The sequence below is a fragment of the Anser brachyrhynchus genome, assembly GCF_964034855.1.
Source record: "Anser brachyrhynchus genome assembly, chromosome: 4".
Taxonomy (NCBI): Eukaryota; Metazoa; Chordata; class Aves; order Anseriformes; family Anatidae; genus Anser; species Anser brachyrhynchus.
In genome coordinates this window covers 37,844,675-37,864,265 of record NC_137698.1, presented here as the reverse complement: position 1 = coordinate 37,864,265, position 19,591 = coordinate 37,844,675, and the positions used below count along the sequence as shown (strand labels likewise).

General features: G+C 37.8%; 1 protein-coding gene across 24 annotated transcripts in view; it reads right to left on the bottom strand.

Annotated features, from left to right (window-relative positions):
- Nucleotides 1-19,591, bottom strand: part of INPP4B (inositol polyphosphate-4-phosphatase type II B) — a 304,962-nt gene that overhangs the window by 79,688 nt on the left and 205,683 nt on the right. For all 24 annotated transcript variants that reach the window (XM_080590944.1, XM_080590935.1, XM_080590949.1 and 21 more), the window contains 3 exons: nt 15,119-15,249; nt 7,173-7,277; nt 2,055-2,163 (listed from right to left, as the gene is read on the bottom strand). In XM_080590944.1, coding sequence (XP_080447070.1) covers nt 2,055-2,163; nt 7,173-7,277; nt 15,119-15,249 — 345 coding nt within the window. The remainder of the gene's footprint in view (nt 1-2,054; nt 2,164-7,172; nt 7,278-15,118; nt 15,250-19,591) is intronic.

Sequence of the window (19,591 nt, the reverse complement as noted above, 5' to 3'; positions counted from 1 at the left end):
GAATTCATACACTGAGCAACCTTTTCTTAAGGAGTGGTAAGTGATTCACTAAAAACTGCAGTCCCCTATTGTCAGTGCTCAAACTTAAGTCTGTTATCCTGACTCCAGTTTTTTGTTTTTCCTAGGAATCATCTGAAAGGATAGCGACAGAGTTTCCCTTGCTAGTCCTAAAGACAGACTTTTGCTCTTCCAGGGGAAGAGAGAAACAAAGTAAACTGGACTGCCAGAATAACGGTCCAGTTTGATGTCCTTGAAAGTCACCAAAATAGAGGTGCTTCTGACAGATGCAGAAAAGTCTCAGAAGCAGAGCAAATATATGAGGATGTGTAGGCACTCTGAAATAGGTATGAAAGGCCTTAATAAAACCTGCTCCTGAACACAATCCTCTATGAAGTCAGAGATCTATATAGTTTAGGTCAGTGAAATCAAGATGAATGAATATAAACAAGAAGAGGCTGCGCTGCAATGAGTATCCATTGCCATCCTAGCCTTTTGACACTTAACACTGCACAGGACCCAAAGGTCTAGCCAATGTTCTTCTCCCCTGTTACAGGCTACTATGAAACAAGGGCATTGGCTATTCATTCCTAAGAGATGCTGCAGGTCTTTTCCAGAAAGACCTCAATAAAGACTATGACTCTTTGCTACGAGGCATTTTCCCTTTTTTTTCTCCAATTAACATAAATCACAGATAATCATTTCAAGTTTACCTCGCAGCTATCCTCCAGTTTGGGAAATCATATTCTGTCAGTGTGGATAAGTTCCAAGACAATGCACGTGAGAGACAGTTCATTTTCTGAAAGCTGAATATTTTGAGGGCTAGAACTGCAGAATTCTTCATGTTATTTAGAACTTTAATTTCTTTTAATAAAAGATAATAAAAGAGTGTGTCCTTATCCATCTTATTAAAATAGTTGAAATAGTACTTAAATACGATGTTTGTATTTAACGCATCAGATGAACACAGCTTTGGAGATTATTTTGAAACAGTGACAACAGATACTTTATGAAATGTCTTCAGACATTTTCTTCGTAAGGAAGCAGGAAATTTATAGGCCTCCTGTTCATGGTAATAAGGCTGCCTGCACCAGCCTGCTGGCAGGAGATTAGGTACCTACTGTCAACACAAAGTCCATCCACAGGTCTCTAATGATAAACAGTATTTATATTTCATTGGCAAGTTTTGTCACCAGAAGCGGCCACAGAATAAGGTTTTTATGCCCATGCAGTGCGAAACAGTAAAATAAAATTAAAAAAATACAGTTTTCATTACAGTTTTCAAAGCAAATGCATCTGCTGGTGTGTTTTTTTTTTTTTTAAAACACTAATGTCAACTTGTAGTCAACTTCGTTTCTAGCCAACTTCAAAGTTAGCAGTAGATTTTTATAATTTATCCTTTCATTCCTTATGATATGGTATCTATTAAATATTTTGGAACACCAAATATGAATCAAATGAAATTAATTTTCTGTGAAGAATTGTGACAATTTAGATTAGCATACACACGTACCTCCTTGCAAATGCTGTGCCATTGATTGCACAGTATGGCACAGTTTGTCCAAGTGCAGAGCAGTCACAGCTATGGGTGCTACCAGTGACAGCTTGTCAAGCTGGAAAGATTTTTTTGCAGATGTGCCCAGGGTTGTCAAAAATGAAGATGCTACTGCAAACCATTTTTTTTTTTAATTGAAAAGTTGTCTATAGCTGCTTCCTACTTGGTCACAAGTATTACAGAAGAGATCACTCATTCTGAGGAGCATGTTTTCAAGTATAGGTACTCCTCAGGCTTCCTGAAATACGGGAAGAAAATTTCACAATTGTGTGTTCACGTCCAAAATAAATCTTGGCATTACAAGTAAATTGTGCTTCAATTTTGCCGTCTAGCAAAGCAGGGAAGATAAATAAGTTATTTTATGAATGAATCATTGTCCAGTCGTACTAGATTTTCATCTTTCATGCATCCAGCAGGGGGAAACTGTTCTGTAACTCAACGAGCTCCTAATATTACAATGCAGCTTTAATGATCTTTTCCTAGCTATTACAGAAATACTTACTTTCGCCTTTCTGCCTCAAATTTACTCAGCAGTTTTCGGAGACCACCATTCTTAAATCCCTGGAAATGTGCTGCTGGGGCTCCCACGGTGATTACATCATACAAAGCATCTGAAACAGGAAGAGACAAGCACAGAGATTTGTATGCACCTATGCCCAAAACATGGCAATGCTATAGCAATGCTACTCTACATTAGGAGAACAAGTCTTCATTATTTTCAAGGAATAATTGAGAATCGGTCTCAAGAAGGCCCAGGAGCTAGTTAATATTTTTACACTTGCACACCTCAGAAAATTTACGTGATTTATTACTTCATACATTATATGCCACTATGTAGAAAAATACTCTAGCTGAGGTTTACAAAGCTGTAAAGTAAATTGGTCCTTTGTGTATTTCACTTTATTACTTCTTTCATTATTTAACTTGAAGTCATACTGAAACGCACAGATTCATGCATTTTAGAGTTAAGAAACCATCATGATGAAGTAGTCTGACTACCCGAATAATACAAGTTACAGAATTGCAGCTAATGATTACTGCATCAAGCTAATGTCTTCTGGTTGAGTGAGGGCATTTTTTTTTTCTTAAGTTGATTTAAAGACTTTAGGTGACATTGAATTCTTTGCATTCCCAGAGAAGTGGCTCCTGACTAGTAAAAGTTTCCACTTCATTTCTAGTTTGAATTTGTTTAGCTTCTGCTTTCAGGTATGACTACCTGCTTAAAGCTAAGTTGAAGAGCCCTTCTCTATCACTTATATTTACTTTGTATATACGATTATAAACACAGAACAAGTCTCTTATTTTCAGCTGAAAGGTTACCAAAATGGGAAATAAACTATGCTATTGAAGTTCTCGCTGATGTGACAAAATGTTGTTAATCTGTGCGTAATGACATGCATGATGGATATTTTCTATGGATGTCTGCTTACAGAACTGGGGATTGAAACATCTTTTTAAAAACGGCCTCTCATTTTGTGCTTGTGATTGTCAGTACAGAAACGGAGACAGTTACACCCAAAACCACAATCACTCCATCAAAAGTTTAAATTTACATGTGCAGAATTTCCATCTGCATTAAGCAGTACCTATGTTGTGCTCACTGGAAGTATAAAAATACAGGTCAGACTGAGGCATTTTTAAGACATTCTTCTAAAGGAAACAGGATTTTTTTAATTGAGAGAGAGAGTTGTTTTATTCATCAAGGAAGCTTTCCATGTAAATTAAAATCTCATCCTCTCCTAAAATAGAACTTTTATTGCATTCTGATGATAAATATCCCTAGAAGCAAGAACTCTGTACAAATGATTCACAGCTGATGAACTACATTTTACTTCCAGAGCTGAATCTCAAAGCATATTTGCTCAAATTGATTTGAACTCTAATGAATTGGTGGCTCTTCAATTCCCACTTGAGGAGAAGCAACATAATTTCACTAGCCTCATGTGAGCCTCAAGATTCGTAAATAGCCCATTCTTCAGGTCTTCAGCAAGTTTTATCCATAACGCATAATCTTTGGCTACTAGACCTCCACTGCTGACAATAGTTCTATCGCTTAAAACAACAGTGGTTTGAGACTAAAATAAGAGAGAAACTCATCAGATTAACTGGACAGTGGGATGAAGATATGTTTCCAGATAACTCATAAAACTATAGGAAAACGTATACAAGACTAAATCCTGCTGCTTTTGCTGACTTTGTCTTAAAAATAGTGGTGCTGTTTACAGCTATCCCAGGGGATTTGCCCAGAAGGCAACTTTCATTCAGCCTGGGGCCTTCCTTGCACGAAGAGCAACTGTTTCAGATCCAAACGTACCCAGACCAGCTGAGCACCTCCTGCATGCAAGAGAACAAGGGAGAGTGAGGGCAGCAAAAAAGAAGACAACTATGACCCTGGTGATGGGCACAGGGCTGTCTCTCTCCCACCTTCCAGAGCATGCTATACTGGAAAGTACTGCAAGGCTTGGGAGGAATTCCTTGTGATGTGCTCCACTTACACATCAATGCAGCTCCTCATGAAGGACAAGCAGTGTCAGCATGAGTGTGCTGGTACAGAAATGTTCCAGTAACTCATAACCATTACCCACGTCAAGAACAGACTATCACTGACAACACTCCGCAGTGGAGACAGAGCTTAAAATGCAGCTGAGAGTAGTAGGAGCTGTGCCATATTGTCAGCATGCTCCACAAAAATTAATAATTAATACAAAAGAAAGGGGGAAAAGAAGGGGAGAATGAGCCCTCCCTCAAATAATTAGTTCATAATTTGAAGGAGAAAAAAGGCATCAGAACACAAGAAAACTGAGCTTGAAATAAAACATTTCACTCTAATTATTCTGAGTCAAAACATACATGCACCTCCTACTTACACAAGTGAAACACTAACACTGGTTATACAGTTGCCAAAAAACAGTCCCTTTGCCATTCCGCACTTCCTGCTCAGCACTCCTTCCTGAATAAACCAGGTGCAACATGGTGACAACCACAGCAACACAGTTCCATAAACCTGAGCTTTATCCAGTCAATATAAAGACTGGAGGGATTTTTATGCCAAGCACAGCTCAACCTAGAACTTGAACCAACCTGCTCACCTTCACAGGAGGCCACCATTGTCTTGCACTGGACATAGAAGCAAAATGAAAATCTCTTCATTTTAAACAAGTGTGCTTATTGTATAAACAGGGACAAAAGCAAAGCTATGACAACATATAAATTTAACTTCTGTAGTATGATGAACAGAGCAAAATGCAATGTTTATCAAATGGATAGGGATGAAGTTATTCCATAAAGAAACAGTATTTTTCTCAAAGCTGTTCCTACTGGAAGGTTAGATGCACAGGCGTTTTCTATTTCACATCAATACCATATAATAACCTGAATCACAGTTCAATAAAAACAAACCTGTTACTTGACACATTGAACAAAGAACACATCCATATGTATACATATGACAGATGTCATTAAGACCTATCTTGCATCCACAATCTGAAAGTATCTAACATCATAAGGGTAAATGACAACACTGTTGCTCATCAGCTTGTTTAATCACAACCCCTATGAATATTTGTAGGCTTTTCTATTTTTCCCTTCAGTCTCCCTGTTATATTCTGGCTGCCCTTTGATATATGGCAAGCAAAGCACATGTTGAGAAAGAGCAACTTGATATCAAAGTGCTGCTTATGACAGAATGACCAGCAATTGCTACAATATCAGAATATAAGTATACATCTAATAGATGATGTAGCTTTTTGGTGCTCATAAAATAAAACTTATTTCAATAAATTAAACAGATGGGACATTGAGTAATAGATACAGAAATCATGTATCCAACTAAAGACAAGTATATTCATCTTCATAAACTTTTTGTTATAGTTACTGAATGACAGAAAATGACATTACAGAAAATGATTCCCTCTTTCCAGAAGATGTAAATTCTCTATTTTCAGCACAATTGGTGAGATATTTGCATTTTAAGACTAATCAAATGGTTATGTGACACAGGGTAGCACTGAAAAAGCTGATTTAGACACAAGCAGCACTGGGTTCATTTAAGCTTCCTGAGAAATAGGATATATTAAGTTTAGAAGTCACATTGTCCTTAGTGGAACCATGCTACTTACATCACCTAGGCTGGTGAGTTCATCCAGGCAATCTCTGGGAGAAAATTTAATGTGCTCTACCATTATCTCTGGTGGCACAGTGAAAAAGAAAAACCTTAGAAACAAGACAGATAAGATTGGCTTTTACACTACTATTGGCACTATGGATCACAGTGAAAAATTAAGTCAATACCTTAGAAGCCGTGAATCTTACTGAACATTGTGCAGCATGTCAGTGTGAAACATGACAGTATTAGTTCTGCACTGTTACATGAGAATACTTTGAAATATGCACAGGGTTACAAATGTATTTCAATGCACATATATTCTGCATTTGCTTATTTGTTTGAAGTGTCATCAAAACAAAAAGAGCACAAATTCCTTGGAACTTATTAATAAAGAATTCAAAAGAAATTTAGTTAACCACTCCTTAGTTTTCCAAGATCTGCAGTCAGTATCCAAAGTTTGTGGCTTCAGAAGACAAGACAAATTCCTTGCATAGCTGAAACACAGGGCCTGATTTCTCGGTTTTTATAACTTATCATCCGTTTCAAACAGCAGTATGTGTGGGTGCAGATTTCAGAATTTGTAGAGAAAAGTGAGGGAAGGGCTAGCTGGTCATTTCTTTGTTTACATGATTTACTTCAGGGTTGTCCTCTAAGGACAATACATACTCGGTTGCTCTAGAAATATTTCCAAAGCAATTTCCAAAACAGAAACTTTGGGGTGTAGAAGCAGGTGCACAAACCTGAGAGAATGAAATCAAACCATGAAGGAAAATGGGCAGGTTCCAGATTGGGACACAAAACAAAGACAGGAAATGTCTACTTGCAGAGCTTGTAGGGCCCATTAAAAAAATAAAGTGAGAAATTTAAACACTGAATATCTACAGGTGTATAAGTTATTAAACACTGAATTTGGAAACTTAATTTTTTTAAAAAGAAAAAAGCAACCATCTAGTCATATAAGGAACTTTCTATATCAAGCCATATTTCAGAAATCTTAGACAAGCTAATACCATACAAAATTCAGTGGTTAGCAAAAAAAACACGAAACTTATCTCCTTTGTTTTGTTTTTAAGTCAAAGTATTTCCTGTGAAATTATTTCCTTCTCAGCATTATTCCAAACTCATCTGAAGTCTAAATAGCACATAAATTTACCAAAAAAGTAAACTTACTACTACTACTACTTTCTGTGCTTTTTTTTCCTAAAGCATCTTTATGCCCCATCCATGAAATTTTATAACACTGCTGCCAGTATCCTTCAAGTAAGTGAAAAGTTAAAAAAGACCAAGATTCAACTCTACAAACAGCATAACTTTCAGACCTACTGTGGTTGTAATGTTTCATTTGAAAACTTTATGTCCATCTGATGATGATTCTTGAAACCAGATATGTAAGTTAATATACTTACATCTTCGAAAGGGCTAAAATGGAAACTGCCTCTCTCAGCTGTAAGTTTAATTGTATTTCAAAGTGTACTTTCTCATACTCAGAGGATTTCTCTGCAGAACATGCTTTACCTTTCAATCGAGGACTATGCACGTGCATTCTTTGCAAATGGAGATTTATTGGGATGAATTCCAATGTTTTTTCTCCTTTGCTACAGCTTGATTTGAAGGAAGAACCTGAAAAACAAAAGTTTAAAGAATCATTATCTTAAGCACCCAGCAGATGTTTTGTTGTTTTTTTAATGTGAGGACAATACTTGTACATTAGCAGCCTTCCTTAATTTACTTTTAATGTGTAATTGTATATTAGGAGAAGAATGGTTCACTAACTGAGTCTCAGCATGTATCCATACTGCATGCAACAAAACAGCTTTTAATTCACAGAACAATCTAATTTTTTATTCTAGGTGATAGACGTTTTTTCCCTGCTGTCTGAAGTAGGTCTGCAGCCTGCTGGAAACATTGCCACAGTTAATGGGTATTATGTTTATTCTGTTCAATAAACACGGGGGTGCAGAACTATGATGGCACTATATTTTCACTGAATAACCTTTGTTTCTTAAAACAAAAATATGTTGACTGGGCTACGTACTTTTCCTAGAAAGTTCAAAGTAAACTGGTTTAAGGAAAGCTGTAAATTATTTTTATTCTAAAAAATCCAGCACCACAAGAAGCACAAAGCTCCAAAAAAAAAATTTGGCTATATACTTCAAAAATGTGAGTTTATGAGCAACTCTGTTGTATAGGAATATAATTATAGGCATACAGGAATGTAATTAAAATCTGACTAATAAAATATTTTTTGGGGAGATATTTGATAGGGCATATATATATATAAACCAAAAGGGTGTAGATGAAGAAAGAAAGGTGATCCTACCTTCTCACTTAGGTAGCATAACTAACTTAGACCATTTTGTCAGTATCCTGTCATTTAGCCATCTGCTAATTGCTTGGACTAAAATTTCTCTGATTCAGATAGGATTCTCTCCTCTACCCCCACGGTCTCTCTCAAAAAGTTTTTCTTCTTCTTGTGGAATAAGGGGGAAGGTTAAAAATTTTTTTTGAAATTCTTTTCTCATTTACTCAGTCAAAATTTGCAAGAGGTTCTCTACTGAAAGTGCCATAAATTCCAAGACAACTGCTTTAGCCTCCCAATGCAAACCATATTGCCGGACAGCACCAATGACCCCCCAGACCACGGCTACAGAGGTACTACCAAACTTATACAAAGCCAAGCCAGGTACTTCACCTAAAATAGTTGTAGGCCTGTAGAGACTGCTATCTAAGGTTAGCAACTTCAAGTAATAATAATTTGAATGGAGAATTAAAGCAAAGGTAATGAGAAAAGCGATTGTTAAGGAGTCAATTATATTTAGATTTGATAGGAAAACTCAGGTACAGGTTGAAAACAGGAGTAATTCATGAGGATGAATAGGAATGAGAAAACATGCATCATAAAAGCACAGGAGGACCAAATTATGAGCAGCGAAGGGAACTTGAACTGTGTCACAAACAAAATGGAGCAGCACAGGTGAGGAGACTGAAATTATTAGGGAAGAAAACAGAATGAGGGCAGATGATTTATGAGAATCCAGCTGAGACCAGGGTCAAAGTCTGAGGGATGATAACCATCTGAGACAAGGAAACACTGATGGACTAAAAAGAGAGTGAGATGAGAGACGATTAAAAGGGACAAGGAAAAAAAGCGTAGGAGGGAGAAGAAAAGAGCCTGCACGTCATGGAGTACACTTCTGTCCTGAGCTGAAGTAGAACACATACAGTATTGCTGAGTCTTGTTACTCCTCTTTTCAGGGAATACCTGTGAAGCAAGAATCCCTTCAGCTCCAGTGCCAGTAACACGTGAATAAAATCCACTGCTGTTAGTTACTCTGTTTAACCAGGTATGAGAAATCTATGCAGTGGAAGTAAACATTTCCATCCACATTTGCCAGTATCATCCATGTGATAAAATTCATTTTCAGGTTTGTGGGATGTTTTGTTTGGATGGTTGTTTTCTCTAAATAATTATGGTCATTTCACTATGCTGGGCAGCTGAACTCCACCACAACCACTCTCACTCCCACACCTCAAAGGAAAAGGAAAGAAAATACAATGGAAATGGCTCAAGGAGAACAGGGAGATCACTCACCAGTTATTGTCACAGGCAAAACAGACTCAGCATAAAGAGATTAATATAATGTATTGCCTATCACTAGCAGGCTAGCACAGTGAGAAACTAAAAGCTAACTAAAAAACACCTTCCTTCCTCCCTGCACCCTCTTCTCCCTCCTCCCCCCGAGCAGCACAGGGGAACGGGGAATGGGGGCTGCAGTCAGTCTCTAACACTTCATCTCCGCAGCTCCCTCACGGTCCCTCTCTGCCCCTGCTCCACGTGGGGCCTCCCACGGGATGCCGTCCTTCCCGAACTGAGCCTGTGGGGGCTGCCCACAAGCAGCAGCTCTCCAAGCAGCAGCTCTCCAAGAACTGCTCCCACATGGTTCCGTACCACGGGGTCCATACCCCAGGAGCAAACTGCTCCAGCACGGGTCCCCCACGGGTGGCAGCTCCCCCCAGACCCCCTGCTCCTACGTGGGCTCCTCTCCACGGGCTGCAGCTCCGGCCTGGGGCCTGCTCCTGCAGGGGCTCTCCATGGGCCGCAGCCTCCTCCAGGCCACATCCACCTGCTCCAACCGGGGGCTCCTCCACGGGCTGCAGCGTGGAGATCTGCTCCGTGTGGGACCCATGGGCTGCAGGGGGACAGCCTGCTCCACCAGGGGCCTCTCCCTGCACAGGCCGCAGGGGAACTGCTGCTGCGTGCCTGGAGCACCTCCTGCCGTGCTCACCTTGGGGGCTGCAGGGTTGGTTCTCACTCCGCTCTCCCAGCTGCTGTTGCACAGCAGTCGTTTCCCTTTCTTAAATCTGCTCTCCCAGAGGCCCAGCCAGCATCGTTCCCTAGTTCAGCTCTGGACAGCAGCAGATCCCTTTTGGGGCCATCTGGAGCTGGCTCTGATCTGACATGGGCAAGCTGCTGGGCTCTGCTCACAGAGGCCACCCCTGCAGCCCCCTGCTACCAAACTCTTGACACGTAAACCCAATACAATAACATCTTAAGCTGTATTTAAGACTAAGAAAACTACAATTTCCCTATTAAAATAATTACTATAATTGTTGCAAGATCAAACTCTTCAAAGTTAGAAAATATGAGCTCATAGATGTAAGCTTCCTCTGACATTCACCTTAACAGGAAACTCTGAAGCACACTTGAATTCCATATCACTTACTAGCTTTTTCCAATTCATTGAGCACTTAGGATCTTCGGTGCTTACTTTAGAAGCAGCAATTCAATATTTTGTTTCCAACTTTTACTCTAGTATCTAGATACATGTATACTGCTCAAGCCTTCCATAAAGACAGAATTATTAATTTCTTCAGTGTCTACTGCATGCAGCACTACAGTTTCTAAGGGCTTTACAAATATTTAGAGGATAAATTTAACTGGATGCATAAAATGGTTATAATTTCATCTATTCTAATCACAGAGACCAACTTATGGTTGAGGCATTTAAGAAACAGTGCATTAATATGAGACGTGGAGGATCTGATTCTGTCAAATATGAAACATTATACATGTTGCATTTCAGAAGCACTGCTCCCACTGATGTAAATTATATACATAAGCAGTGAATACTCCTACAAAACATCCTGTGTATATTGCCAGACTTCCAGAAAATAAGAACAAACTAATGACTTCTGAAAAGTCTGACTTGCCTAGCGTCACATTGGAACTTTGTGACAGAGGCAGGCATAATATCCAATTCCCCAGAGCAATATTCAGTTGCCCTAACCTTGATCGTATCTCTCTCTCTCCTTCTACAGCTGGACAAACAACAGAATTTTCATTTTGATCACTGAGAAAAAGAACACCAGAAAAAAAATCATTTCAGGTCAAAATTAAAACAAGCAAATAACATTCCCAAAGTTCAACTCCCTTTTTTGTCTATGCTATGAAGTTCTACTTGGTGCGGATATGTTAGCTTTATGTTAACTCTCACTTGCTGTAAAATCCAACAGCAAATGAGAAATATTCACAGGGAATATCTTGCCTCCAGTTTTCAAGCAAGGCAGATCAAGTGGTTGTGCACAGGGCATAAATGCTTGGTGGAATTTAATCAGCATGTTACAGTATCATAATCCAGAACAAACCAATTTTCAAGTAAATAATTCATAGAAATAAACTAAAACTCAAGTTTTCTAAGATGGATTTGAACCACAATTAAATTTTTGATTGAATACATTGTAGAGAGGTAAATGGTATACAGTTAATAGAGAAGCAGACTACTCAGAGCCAACAATAAGTGTATACAAAAATATTTTTAAAATTGGGATCAATCTGCAAACTAAAAAGTTAAGCTGAAAATATTCAGTCACATATCCATTATTTTCAAGATTTGCTGAATATTATTCTCCTTCATGACAGATTACTATTTTTTTCGATTACAGTACTTCAGACTGAAGAAAATTGTATGATATTATATTATGTTAAAAGAGCAGTAAAGGTTATCTCATGAGCTCAAGGGAAACCTGTACCAAAAGGTACATCTTCTCTACAGTGACAGGACTAAAGGCTGGACTTAAAAAGTTCGACTAGATAATCTTAGAGGTCTTTTCCAACCTAAATAATTCTATCATTCTAAGATCCAAGATCAAGATAGATGCAAAAATGACTTAATGCTCCCTCTTTCTGGCTGCAAATCTTGTAATCTAATCCCAGGCACGTCTTCAACAACGGATTAACCATGTCTCTTACTTAGCTATGCCTTCTTTATTCCTACTCTTCAAACACAAAAACATCCGTGACCCCAATTTCCATGTCCCTAAAAGACTACAACACACTGGAATGTCAGATAACTCTTCAAGTCAAGTTTCACTCAATCTGGTCAGCTGTCAGGGTTAACACACTGCCTGCACTACCCTTATTTTTCATCCTTGTGCCCAGGGGGAGAAGATAGCTTTCCTTCAGCACAACAAGAACGAACCAGAAGACAACCTACGTAAATTCAGTACACCGAAGTGGGGAATGTGCCCTCAGATGTAGAATTTTTAAAGCTCATCATGCAGCTATAGCTACACAGAAGATCAGACCTGGGTGCAGGCCATATGTTAAGACTGCAGCACAAATGAAAGCTGAAAGCAAACAGACTCTTAGCCACCTTTACATCATGAAAACACCAGTCAGACAAAGCACCTATTTACACCAACAGCTTTAAATGAAGCATTCCAAACAGAGAAAAATAAAAATAATAATAATAATAAAAAAAAATCTTTGAGCAGCCTGTTCTAGATTTTACTTTAATTTTGGACAGCAAAGTCCTTCATTGTCTATAGGATCAAAATGTAGATCTGGTGTTTTAGCCTGGCTGCGTATACACACATATAACACAGTACAATCCCCTTCACACACACTTATAGAAGGCATATAGCATACATAAAAATTGTGAAGACCTCCGTGGAACAACTCTGAAGAAACTTTCATTACCCAGAGGATTTATCATCTAATTTGTCATTTAACAAAAACACTACAGTGCAGGACTTCAAGTAAATATTGTCTTCTTTAGAACTACTGGTTTTAAAACATGCACATATGCCACTGATCACAATAAAATAAGCTTTCTAATGTGAATGCAAATTTTCACACAAAATGAAAATTAGGGTTTTGCCAAATATAAACATGTATTTCACCAGCACCATCATGCTGAGGAAAAACAATATTGTTCAAGAAATGAGATTTAGTTATGTACCTGAGCATTGACCTCCAAATTAACTCATTTATTTTAAATCTTTAGTACAATTATTACTTTTCGATAATCTTGGGTTCCCTGGTCCAATGCAGTTATCTCAAATCATAGTTAATTTAATATCATTTAATATCACCAGCCATTTTCAAATTCACTTGTCACAATACAGTCCCTTGCAGGATTTAAATTTAATAGATTACATTGTCTTTTTTCATTTTTAAAAAAATATCAGAAGGACATTTCAATATTTTGTTGAAAGTGTTAATTATTACATTGACTCCTTCACCATCTGTATTTATTTCCTTGAATATGATATTTTATGGAGTCTTTTCAAAATGTAATTAACAAAGCATTTAAAAAAAAATATGTATTAGTTACAACACGGAAACATAAGGAGTGTCATACTGGATCAGGCAGTAGTCTGCCAAAACCAGAATTGAAATATTCTGACGATGGTAAACAATCATAAATACAAGAAATTACAGTTGTGCAACCAAAATGCAAATGATTACACAACATTCAGTATAACAGATGAGCTTCCCCCCAGTGATCAACTGCTGCCAAAATGTTTGGTTTCAGTTAGCGGCTGTTTTTTTTTGTTCATACACTAAAACAGGATTTCTCTTTTCCTGTGACCAAGAAAGAAATCCCAGAGCAACCTGGAATGACAAATGCCATGCTCAATCTTCTGCTAGAAGATAATGTATAAAAGACAGAAGTACAGTTCTACTGATTATTTTGGAAGAGAAAGATTTGTGTCTCACCTACTAAAAACAGCAGATCCATTATCAGAAAAGTGTTCAATTCTGTATAAGAAGAAATTACTATGCATTTTAGTTGTATGTTGGACTAAAATCTGGTTGCTCGATTTCTCAGTAAATAAAAATGGCTTGTTTGTTTTTACAGGACTGTAAAAAGCTAGAAATAGCTAAAGTACTGCAAATTGTCCCTATTATTTGATATTTCAAAAGATGTTATCTTTTGCATGCTTGTTATATTTGCAACACAATGCACAAAGCCCTGTTTACCTCTGGCAAGCCTATGCCTCCACACACAAAGCTGTGGGAGTAAGGCCCTACTGGGAGCAGCTAGTGGTGAGAATATCGAGTGATACAGCATATCCAAGAAATAATGGCAGCACAGTCACAGAGAACACATACTGAGATGGTGACTGTGAGGACTGGCATTAGAAAACTGACACCAGCAAGAAAGCAGCAACAACAAGGCCTACGTAGCCATTCAGAACAAAAGTGTTTATTTCCTTCCAGAAAAATCTCAAAAACTACAGGGGGTAGGGGTGAAAGGCATGCTATGGACAGAAAGAAAAATTTGTTTTCTCAAAATAGTGTTATTTGTTATTCAGGAAATAATTCCAGTAGTCTTGCAAAACAGAAAACAATTACCATATTTTTGAATGATTTGTGAACCACCAAAAGAAAAGTAATTCAAAAGAAGAAATACTTAGTTCTGCAGTCCTTTCTTGTTCTTTTTTACAAGTGAGAATTACTACAGCAAAAAAATCAGCTGTCTTTTCTGCACATTTTTCACTGATGCTGACTTTTTCAACTGCCATGCAGACACTGCAATACATTACAGTCCTTGACCACAGGACCCTGACAAATATTACCCAAACAACCAACCAGTGCACATCAGAATATAAGACGAAACTATCTTCATGTGAAAAAAACAAGCACAGTACATACTGCTTCCTCTGGAATTTGGACAGACTGCCCATCCTATATAAATTGCATGCTTTTCTGGCACAACCTGGCCAATGACAAATGCTACACTAAGGATATGTAGAGCATGTCACTTTTATCCTGTCTACTGTCAAATGCAACTTAAGTTAGGTTTCAAGAAAAACTCAGAACTACCTCCAGTGTAGTTCTAGTAGCTGTTTTCAGCTGGCAGATGGTACTCAGTACTAGAAAAGCAGCAAAATCAAGGGAACATGCAATTAAAACAGGCACACCCACCTTCTCAAATCTTTTGGCTGCTGCATAACTACATACTCTGTTAATTGTGAAAACGTGTTGGAATGCATGAAAAATTTTAGAAGTAATCGAGTACTTCTGAATATCTCAGAAATACAACAATTAAATTATTATTTATTATTTTTTTACATTTTTTATTACTGCTGAATACTTGAATACTCCAGCATATAATTAGAATTAACTAGGTTGACTGTTAAGTGCTCCAGGAGAGGGGAGGCAACTTTCATACCTGTATGCTTCCCAAGCTCTGCAAGAGTATCCTGATACATGCTCAACATCTGATCACAGTGTGCAATAACACTTTTACGCATATTGTCCCAGTGAGGAGCAAGTTCTCCCAAGTCTTTAAGTTCCTGATTCCTGTATCAAAAGGCAAAAAGAGATGGCATTAATTCATTAATCCATTAACATTCACATTCAACCAAATGAATCAAATTAATCCCAAACCAGTTTGTTATAAAACATCAAAAGCACTTCCCATACGAAATAAAATCTTGGGTCTGTTTTCATGGCACTTGTGAAGTTTGGCGATATCAGCTCCGTTTTTCAACCATGCAATAAAGAATGCCAAATGAGTGAATAATAAAGTAATTTGCGTTCAGAACTCATCTGGTACAAACGCAAGCTGAAATATTGTTTCTTCCCTGGAGGCAAGGCGGCTTCCAGGCTTCAAAGAGCTGTGTTCAGAATAAGCAACATTTTGTGAGGAAATGGTAAGCACCACTGTAAAGTACACAAAGTTCACTCCTCCAATGATTGCAGTATAGCTGTTTTATAAACTCTACTCTTTGGATACTTTCTTACACACCATTATAGCACTATTTCTACAAATGTCAGTTTATCCAACACACTACCAGACATGCCCAGTATTCCTCCTCCCCCCCGTTTGTGCTATATTCACCACAATACACACAAAATAAAGCAGAAAGCCACCATTTCCCTAAAACTTAATCTTCAGCCTTACAGCTGCATTCATCAGGTCAAAACAGCAGCGTTATGGTAACCAAACATGTCACTGAAAATCCAAAAGGAAATCCGTTAGCAAATTATCAGTTTTCCTGTATGCTCTTTTGAGAGCTGACCTGAGTGAAATAGAGATCCCTAGTTTCCTGCACAAACAAGCATGGTTACCATGCTTTTGGCTTTTTTTTTTTTTTTTTTTTCCAACTTGACAAGTAAATTCAGCCCCAGATCCACTTCGGGTGTTCTGCTTTTAAAGAAGCTGAAATATCTCAAGCCTTCAGAGACTTGGGAGAAATCTTATGTAAACTGACCAACTAGTTTTCCTAACGTTCCTCAAAGCATCAAGCAGACTATTTCACTGCAATTCTTGGAAGTCTCAGAAAAGAATTCCAGAGGACACGTCCTAGATTATGAAAATTACTGAAGAATAAAAGAGACAGGGGGTGGGAAAAGAGGAGAAAAAATAAAAAAGGTGAAAAGAACACCAATGAGACTGCAGCCCAGGAACATAGCTATACTTAAAGCAACAGTTCTGACCACTGGCCAAAGATTCTTAAAATTATTTCTTAAAGAAAAAAACCCCACACCAATACATTATTTTCCCCATCGCTATTGGCTTTGCATTACAGTGAATGGTACTAGAAAAAGCTATACAGGCATAATTCTGCTCCTACCTAAGGCAACGAGTAAAATAAAAAGCAAATTCAGGCATTTTGCTTGGTTTACATGTCTTTGAGAGTATCAAAATGGAAACAAACACTACAATACGTTAACTTGTTTGGAGTTTACTAATGACATATGATTAGTTTTCCATTTTGTTCAACCTAAAAGAACAGAAGCAGATGACACTGTTTAATCTTCCTCCATTGATATAAACTGGCAATGGTGTAGCATAAGAATCATCAGCAGTAAGAGGTCAGCCCCACCATTTTCCATCATCACTGTCCTTATAAATCTTCATCAGCTTAAAATGGGACACTGAGTCAAAATCTCATGGCTTCCAACTAAGAAACACCCCTCAAGATCTAGCAGAGCATAGAATTCTATTTGTTTGCAGTGAAGGTAATTTGGCCCTTAATATTTCAAATCTGATCTTTAATAGTTTTAGAAACAATGCTTGGACCTGACTGAGTCTAAACTTGTCTTTTCCTCCTACACAGCAGTATAGCACCCTGCAGAGACTGAAGAAATACTATAGAGTGAGTGATGGATACATAAATGCATAACATTCAGAACCCTCTATCCCATGGAAAACCCAGTGCTGGGGCTCTGCTCTCCTGCCTCCATCTAAGTCTGCCCCTGGAGCTGCTGGTCCCATACTTACGCCAAGCAACAGCAGGAGCACAAAACCCTTACCTCAGACTAAAATATCACTTGTGAACCAAAACCAGTTTAACTGGCTGACTTCAGTTACACCAAAAGCAATGGGAAAGGCAAGCTAAAACCCACCACATTAACTTTAATGTGTTTTCAAGGAATGAAAAATCCTGCTCTTATCACTGTCGACAAGGCTTGCATTTATTTCATCTCAGAAACACACACCACTGAAGTCAAAATACAGCCGCTAGTATCTCACAAAAAAATGCATCTCATCTGCAATGTTTTAATAAAACTAGCCATTTTAAACTAATCTAGAAAAAAAAATCAAAAATATCAGATAATAGGATTATATGGCATATATACTATCCCTCCAACAACAGCCCTCTTGCACATTTTACATTTTTTTTTTCTTCTGAATGCAATAATCAATCCAAGACATTTTGGATTTGGATACTATTTGTGTGTTGTGAATTCTTACTGTTTGTCACATTGCTGTTGGTGACTCAGTGCAACTCTGTTCTGAGAAATGGCTGAAAACAGAATTATCTTTTCTGTAACTAAGTTCCACCAAGAATATTTCATAGTACCAAGCTTTATTAGCATTACTAGGAATGCCCCCCTCATAAAGAAACAGAATGTATAAACACAGTGTTTTTTAAATTATGACTCTTACAGTCCACAGTAATAACCCATAACATTCTATCTAAAAAAAACGTGTTTTAATAATACTGTAGTGCTTCATACCCAAACTTATTTCACTGAACAACTTGACAATACATTTCAAACAGTAAATACGTCTAAAAACAACTGTGCAATAAATGGAAGTCAGTATTTTTATATAGGTTCTCCATAAGGGCAAATCGGTTACTGATTCACCTTTTCAATTCAAGCATGGAATTTCAAATAATTTGTCAACAGAGCAGTAAGATCAGTATTGTAAAAAATAAAACTCAGTATTGTAAAATAGAGCTATTTGTCATGATCTTCCCCCATTCCAAATCTTCCAAATCCCCTCTCAAAGTCTTTTCCAGGTAATTGCACTCACCACCATGACACATTCTGTGCTTAGCATCAACTTCAACCCTTCTTACACAATCAAATCCAAGTTTTGTTTCCTACATCTTGCTGCTTAGCTCCACAAACCACCTCCAAGACAGTCTTTTCTATCAGTGCGTAATGGAAAATATCAGCCAGGACAGTCTCAACTTCCATTGTCTCCTGCCTTAACTACTTTAATATCTTCCTCTGAGACCTTGGCACAAGCTTGCTCCATTTTGTATCTAATCAGCAAGAGGATGTAAAGAGTCTGTCCCATTCCTACTCCTCCTCAAATGTAAGCTAACTTATTTTTAAGCCTTTCTAGGGCACTTTCTCTTTTTCACATCCATTCTTTTCCTTTAGTACACAAAGTATGCCAAGCTTTCATTAAGCACTTGACATTATGGTTGGAAGAAGTTCCACATTTCAAAATTGCAAATCTACCTTTTACCCTTTCTTCAAAACTTTTCTGCCATTACGGCAGAAAAATTAAATACTAGATCCTAATCTGCTGAAAGCACTCTATATTATGATGATCATTAGTACAAAGATTAATGGTCTTTGGTGCTAACACAATACAATTTTAAATAGACAAAAATTTATAAGAGTAAATTATGAGACTCCTCAGGATCCCACAGCACTATTAGAGCTTCATGAATCTTCATTTCAGGCTCCTACTTAAAACCAACAACAGCTTATATCTTCCTGATTTACAGAGCTACAATTCATGGACACCTGGCTCTTTAGGGGACTTGAGCTTTACCCAACCTTCCCCTGCTGATGGAAAGTATGGCTGTGCAGCAGGCTGTTGATACACAAGATCGTTTGGCAAGATTGGTCCCTAGGTAAAAACATCTGTGCTTCTCTTTACAAACAACTGCATTGGGGCACCCAGCGATTTGTGAAGACTGCATGACATTTCCAAGACTACAAGCAATTAAATACCATTACTGTCAGAATCGTAACTTAAAAGTACACATGATTTTTGATTCCAAGCAAATGTTCAATGAAGCCTATTATCAATGGAAGTTTTGAGCACCCAAGGCTCAGATTAACATTCTACCTTTTGATTTACCAAGTCAAGCTTTGCTTATTGAAGGACACATTAGCTGTGGGATTATAGCAAACTACTGCAAGAACCTGAAAGAGGCACAAAGAATTTCTTCTATTATTCATGCTGATAGTTTCTACTTAAACAGTTTAGTTTGTGTCATGCACTCTAATGACCACTGTAACAGAAAAAGTCACTTTCTTATCACACTGAATATAAGGATATAGGAACAGGATAAAGGTAACAAAGTTCTGAATACTTATCAAATGGGAGCTTCAGAGTAAATATAAACCATAAGCTTTGGAGCATGAATCAATCTCCCGTAAGTAA